Source organism: Prosopis cineraria, unplaced genomic scaffold (assembly GCF_029017545.1).
Source record: "Prosopis cineraria cultivar Desert tree isolate PC_DT_omini unplaced genomic scaffold, ASM2901754v1 PC232, whole genome shotgun sequence".
NCBI classification, from domain to species: domain Eukaryota; kingdom Viridiplantae; phylum Streptophyta; class Magnoliopsida; order Fabales; family Fabaceae; genus Prosopis; species Prosopis cineraria.
The window spans coordinates 1-7,071 of NW_026555559.1; the positions used below are offsets into that span (position 1 = coordinate 1).

The window sequence follows — 7,071 nt, forward strand, 5'->3', positions numbered from 1 at the left end:
AATTATTATGGTGAATCTGATTTTTCAAACAGTAAAATTGCCCAGTTAAAATAACTAATTAATGATAATTAACTATAATTTATGCAATAATATTGAAAAATATGAATTTAAATGTTAATAAAATATAATTAATATCAATTAACATGAATAATAATATATATTATAGTGAATCTGATTTTTTCGAAACAGTCAAATTTGCCCAGTTATAACAATTAATTGATAGTTTGGGCCAAAATAAAAACAATTAATTGATAGTTAACTATAATTATGAGATAAAATTGCTGACAAGAAAGGTAAATTTAAATGTAATATAAATATCATTAGTATCGATTAACATGAATAATAATGTATGATGTATATTTTTTACGGTGCAATTACCAATTTGTCCACTTTAATTAAGTATATTTCATATTAAAAATTATGACAAAAAATAAAAAGAAATTTCCTTTTATGCTTTGGTTGGCCCCTCCCTCGCCTTCTCTCTCTTTGTCTGCCTAATTGTCCACCAGAGGAGAGGGGCGCTCGCAGTCTAATCTTCCCTTTCATCTCTCTCTCCAGACTGGACGTCGAGGAGCTTTCTCTCTCCTTTGTGTTTTCTGACTTTTCTCTTCTTTTTCTCCCACCGGCTAAAGCAACATCTTCTGAGTTTTGAGTCTTGAAATTAGGTACTCTTTTGGGGTTTCCTCACTTCCCCTTTTTTTACTCTTTCGTTTCTACCCCTTCTTCTAGTTTTGCTTTCTTAGCATCTTCCCCTCTATTTTGCTCCGGATCTACTTCAGATTTGACTCTAATTCATGTTCCTCGATCAAGATCGAGGTTTTGTTTAATCCCCCCATCTTCATTTTTCTGTACTCGGTTATGCTAATTTTAGTTCCCATCTGTCCAAAATAATGCTTCATCTGCTCGATTGACTAATTTGACCGGCTACCTTACTTTTTTGATCCACCAAGCCCTATCCTGTTGTATTTTTAATCTATTGGAATGGTTTGGATTTCGGATTGTTATTACTTAACATTTAAGGGTAAGGGTGTTTGGGAAATGGGAAGGAATTGCATGGTTTTGTTGGTTATTTATTGCTGTTAATCTTTACTGATTTCATCACAGCATACATGCAGCTTCGCATCTTAAGTTTTTGGTTGTTACGAATTAATTCACTTCATTTACTAATTGGGTTTTATGTTTTCTTACTTTTTCCCAAAGAATACTACCATATATTCATCCAGCAGGAGTTTTGAGGTTCCCGTAGGCTAATTTCTTTATACTTAATTTCTGATCGGATTTTTTTGTGATATATTCGGCTAGCAGAACTATTTTACTGATCAAAGGACCCATTTTGTTTATATTAAGTGTAGGCTAATTAAGTTATGATTCCTTAATTTCTGAAATTTTGTTTGTTCATATATTAGTGTAAATTTAGTATGATTTCTGATACTTACCGCGGCAAACTGACTGACAAATTCCTAATGCTTTCTTGGACAGTTCTTTCTTTCTTATTATTGAAGAAATTACCTGTTAAGTTACACTCGTGTTCTGAACAAAGACAAGATGCTATTAAATATGAGTTCTCAGTTATGTATTCGGTCGATTTGATATCAATTCAATCGGTTTATCATTTCTGATGGACACAAAAACTAGTGCAAGAGCTCCCTCCGGACAGCATCAGAAGATAGCTGCTGAACAAACCGTAGAGGCAAAAGACATCCAACCTTCTCCATCTCTGGTTTCAAAATCAGGTAAACTTGAACTGCCTACTCCTGAAAGTTCATCAAAATCTGTGCAAAGCACATCAAAGAAGAATACGGTAGTAACTTCTGAAAGCAAGAAGACAGGAATTTTAAACCAAAAGGGGCTTGCTGATTCCTCGAATAATAAATGCGGTCTTGTTGCTTCCTCGTCTGTTCCTGAGCAGGCATGTGGAGGACCTGACCATGTTATTAATGAAAATAGGGGTTCGCAGGATAGTTCTATTGATCAAGAAAAGAAAACATCAGAGTATGGAAGTGTGAAGAACAGTTCAGTTTCAGCTAAAGTTAGTGATGGGGCAAGCAGTTTTGGAAAAACCAGTGTTAGTGCCAAAGTCAGTGATCGAGCTGATTATGTTGGGAGTGGTAAGAGCAGTATCTGCAGAGGAAGCACAAGTAGTGATGTCAGTGATGAGAGTACTTGTAGCAGCTTTAGTAGTGGCATAAACAAACCTCACAAGGCAAATGACATGAGATGGGAAGCCATCCAAGCTGTTCGAGCTAGAGATGGGGTACTGGGCTTAGGTCACTTTAGACTACTGAAGAGGTTGGGTTGTGGGGATATTGGGAGTGTGTACCTCTCAGAGTTGAGTGGAACTAAATGCTATTTTGCAATGAAGGTAATGGACAAAGCATTACTAGCTAGTCGGAAGAAGTTGCTTCGTGCTCAGACTGAAAGGGAAATACTGCAGTCGCTGGACCATCCTTTTCTTCCAACATTGTATACCCATTTTGAGACAGAGAAGTTCTCGTGCTTGGTAATGGAATTCTGCCCTGGTGGAGACTTGCATACACTGAGGCAGAAACAATCAGGGAAGCATTTCACTGAGCAAGCAGTAAAGTACGTATAAGTTTGGAATCAAATTTTGTTTGATCTTTGTATAAAACATCAGGTTCTTGTTTTGCCCTGTGATTGCTTGTATGTGGTTTAGTTCTCTGTCATACTATAGTGCTTGGTTGCTTTTTTTATTTCTTAAATCCATACGTTTTCTCTGTTTAAGCATGCAGTATGCTGAAATTGGAAAGATTTATAATTCAAAATAATAATAAATGAAATAGCTAGAGAATATCCAAGTTCTCCCATCTGAAGGCTTTATCCCGCTTCAACAGTTGTTCAGGAATAGCACCAACTACCTTCAAATTATTCCATAGAAGGAGGGATGTTGTCTCTTCTTTTTTAACAAGATGAGATTACAACGGGAATCAGACGTTATTTTGCATGGTAGTTTATTCATTATAGGTGGTTTGTTTTCATCTGCAAAGTTAGTAATCGATTGAGGTATTATTGTTTCCCCATCATAATTGAGAAAAAGGGCTTTGTCCCAAAGTATATTGTCATTTTTGTGTGTGGGTGTGCGCACATTTGCTGGCCACGTGTGTGTGTGTACATGTGTGCATTTGTGTGCGTGTGCACCTGTGTGTGTGTTTTATTGCATGCATGTTCCTCTCGTGGTGTTGTGATGTGGTAGCATATGCCAACGATATGCTTGTTAAAAGAGGACCAAGGGCCTGTTTGTCTGAGAGTAAAAAATAAGTGATTTTTAGGTTGTTTAGAGATTTTATAAAAAGCAGTATTGTTTTATGATTGGTTACAATAATACAAAGAGACTATTATTTAATTATTTTTTGATTTTATGATATTTCTATGATTCTTATATATATATATATAATGATTTATTATTTAATTATTTTAAAATTTTATTATATCTTCATGTATCTCTGCATTTTTATGGCATTCTCTCTCATCTACTATATTAAATTATTTTCATAAGGTATTTAAAATAATCAAAAATCTGTTTTTCCATTTTCAGATTCTGAATGTTTTGAGAAGTTTAAACAAACATCATAAAATCTCATAACAGATTTTTTTTTTTTTTTCATGAAAATAGCTTAAACAAACAGGCCCCAAGTTTTGGATACTGAGCACTTAGCTTTAGAAGCTGTCTAGTATTCAAGTTGAAGTTAGATTTTGAGTGGCTAGATGTTCTTGGCTTGAAACCAGGATTGATGCATTATTGAAGGATGGGTAACTTAAATAGGGAAATTCAATTCACTATCATATGATGCATTTCTCTCTTTTTCCTTGGTAGATTCTTGTATTCTAATGCATGCACTTGCTGGGTAAATATGCTTTTCTAAAACGCCTTGAGGACATGGTGCTATGCCTAGATAGATATTAGGTTGCTCATAGGTTGCTGCGCTCTGTCCTTTCTTGTATTGCGGTTTGGTTATGTCATAGAGGAAACCAAGACTAATTAAAGAACATTTTACTTTAAGTTACTCCTTCAGGTCATATTGAGAATATAGAGAGGTTGTGATCTTATTTTTGAGTCCTAAAAATTTGTATGCATGTTACTGATTTTACTTTTTATAGCACATGGCTGCTTTTATGTTAGTCTATATAAAGTTTGGTCATGTAATCCAGAATATTTTGGATACCAGATTTGTGGATGATTTTACCTTCTTTTATGTGATGTTTCCAACAAATAAGTAAGCTTGGACTATGCTGGGAACTTGAGTGGTTTGGTTGCTTTATAGAGTATTCAAGTGTGTAATGTGTTGGTTGTCCCACCTCAATAGGTAGTTTTGGGGGAAGATTCCCCAGTCCACCCGTGGAAGTAAAAGACAGCATTCAACTTTAAAGTCTTGGATGATTCCTATAATTGCAGGAAGTGGACTAAATATCTGACAGCCAGGATTACAAGATTGGATTGGAACATAAAAAGCCATTATTGCATCCAAAATTTTCACATAACCACTTGTACCACTGTAGAATATTTTTATGTATTGATTAGTGATCAATCAAATTGATATATTTATGTATCTATTGTTAATAGCTCATTACTATTCAGTGATTGTTCTGCTTCATTTACGTTGATAATATACTCTAACTTTGACTTGGGAGTGTACTCTGATTTCTTGATGTCTTTTTTGGAGTGTAACAACATTTGCTCACTAGAAATCAGACGATGATACTCTTAAAGCCTGGTTTGGGTTGATGTTGAGGGGTAAATAAATTGCCTGATCTAGCCACGTGCGTTAGAGTTGATAGTAACATTTTTTTTTTTTTGGGGTAAAGAGTTGATAGTAACATTTTAGTTTCTTGTCAACTTGCAGATTTTATGTAGCTGAAGTCTTGCTTGCTTTGGAATACCTCCACATGCTTGGCATTGTCTATCGTGACCTCAAGCCAGAAAATGTCCTTGTGAGAGATGATGGACATATTATGCTCTCTGACTTTGATCTTTCTCTCCGCTGTGCTGTCAGTCCAACTCTTGTTAAAACCTCTTCAACGGAATTGGAGCCTTTAAGAAAGAATCCTGTTTATTGTGTCCAGCCGGCTTGTATTGAGCCACCTTCCTGCATCCAGCCATCTTGTGTTGCTCCTACAACATGCTTTTCACCCCGGCTCTTCTCTAGCAAATCAAAGAAGGATAGGAAACCTAAGACTGAAATTGGAAACCAAGTGACTCCATTACCTGAGCTCATTGCAGAGCCTACCGATGCTCGTTCTATGTCATTTGTTGGGACCCATGAGTATTTGGCACCTGAGATTATCAAGGGTGAAGGTCATGGGAGTGCAGTTGATTGGTGGACTTTTGGAATCTTTCTATTCGAACTGTTGTTTGGTAAAACTCCTTTTAAGGGATCTGGGAACCGAGCTACATTGTTTAATGTTGTAGGCCAGCCTCTCCGATTTCCGGACTCACCTGTTGTGAGTTTTGGAGCCAGGGATCTTATAAGGGGTTTGCTTGTAAAAGAACCACAGCACAGACTGGCATATAAGCGCGGGGCCACCGAGATAAAGCAACATCCCTTTTTCGAGGGTGTGAACTGGGCATTGATCCGATGTGCTACCCCACCAGAGATACCCAAGCCTGTAGAGTATGAGAAGATACCTTCCCCAGCATCTTCAGGCAGTGAAAAGGTGGTCCACCACATGTCGATTCCTGATAAAGGTTCTGATAAATATCTTGAATTTGATTTCTTCTAGTTAATAGATGGTATTTTTTCCCCCCTTTGATACCCTGAAAACTAGGCGGTGTTGATTGCAAATGGGTTCTGATGAAAGGGAGGGACTGTTTTTCCAGTGTTTTAGGAACAGATGGTCAGGAATTATGTTTTCTGTTAGCTATAACAGTTCAAACTTGTATGGCATAATTAATGCATTGTTTCTCTCTCACCGTTAGAAGCCTCAAGGGCGTATTGAAAGTTTTGGTTGGCTCATGCTGGTATGATGCTCCTCCCGAGGAATTTGTTGGAAGTATATTATTTTATTATCTGGAATCAGCAATATATAGTGCTTTTAAAAAAATAATAAAAAAGATCAAATGTTAATGTTAATAATTAGAAGGCCTACAAATGTAAATATAGCGAGATGTTGTTAGCAGTGACTGACTCTAGATGGAATATGAGCACTGCGATGATGAAAGATACGAAGATCTTCAAGCTGATAACCTGATTGTTGAGAAATATCCATGAAATTTTAGATCCAGAAAAGGATCAAACGCAGATATGGAAGACTGAAGTGTTGAGGGTCTCTCCTTGAATGGAATTTCGTATCAGAATTTTACACAACTTTTCACCGTTGAGGGCGATGGAAGCTCCACCGTTGGTTGTCATCGTTTTTTATTTTTGGTTATTTGAATTTTTCACTGTTTATGTGCAACGGATTTTGTGAGAAGATGATTTGATACTTGCTCAATATAAGTAAGAGGTGAAAAATGCTAAGGTTGGATGTTCTTGTTTGCTACCCTTGTATTGCTGTCAATTATAAAATTCCAATTGCAAGCATTCTTGAGAGAACAAAAATACATTGAGAATTTTTTGATAATTTGGGATGGGGATTTATTGAGAGTACTATGTAGAGCTAAATTTCGCTTTAGCCAAATAAAATGTAGAAGGAAAAAAAAATCCCTTCTAGAATATCAAGTCTACCTTTTCAGAGTAGATTTTAAATAGATAGAATCCAATTGATTAAACTAATCTATGAGATACTAGTGGAGTGAATAGATAAATAGCTAAACCAAATGACTTAAGAAAAAGGATAATTACAGAAAATATAGTGCTCAATTGCAATGGGAAAAGAACTTTTAGTCAGGAGTTCTTGGTTCGGTTTCTTTTCTCTGGAGCATTATGTACTTAGAATATAATACAAATGAGGAATGCTGATAAGAAACGAGGTGTTCATTTTCCAAAATAAAAGTTCATCATAAATTTAGTTCTTTTCTTCTGCTTCTCTTTCCAAATCCAAACGTATCCTTACGATAAGCATAAAAATATCAATATAAAATTAGGAAACATAATACTACAGTTCTTATATTTTCAC

The 7,071-nt window shown here is 35.8% G+C and overlaps 1 protein-coding gene across 2 annotated transcripts; it reads left to right on the forward strand.

The window, feature by feature from the left end:
• Positions 1-508: 508 nt before the first annotated feature.
• LOC129295999 (serine/threonine-protein kinase D6PK-like) lies at positions 509-5,969 on the forward strand. 2 transcript variants are annotated; one of them, XM_054934597.1, is made up of 3 exons: positions 509-665; positions 1,480-2,583; positions 4,860-5,969. In XM_054934597.1, exons 2-3 carry the CDS (start codon positions 1,619-1,621, stop codon positions 5,734-5,736), a joined length of 1,842 nt encoding a protein of 613 aa, XP_054790572.1. In that variant the 5' UTR covers positions 509-665; positions 1,480-1,618; the 3' UTR covers positions 5,737-5,969. The 2 variants fall into 2 exon arrangements, with proteins under 2 accessions (XP_054790572.1, XP_054790573.1); XM_054934598.1 differs by lacking the exon at positions 509-665 and adding an exon at positions 681-816.
• The last annotated feature ends 1,102 nt before the right edge of the window (positions 5,970-7,071 follow it).

What these genes read in the sequence shown, in the direction of transcription:
- LOC129295999 (XM_054934597.1), top strand. Translation starts at nt 1,619, where the DNA reads ATGGACACAAAAACTAGTGCAAGAGCTCCCTCCGGACAGCATCAGAAG. An exon ending in TTCACTGAGCAAGCAGTAAA is followed by an intron (nt 2,584 to 4,859) that starts GTACGTATAAGT and finishes GTCAACTTGCAG; the next exon opens with ATTTTATGTAGCTGAAGTCT.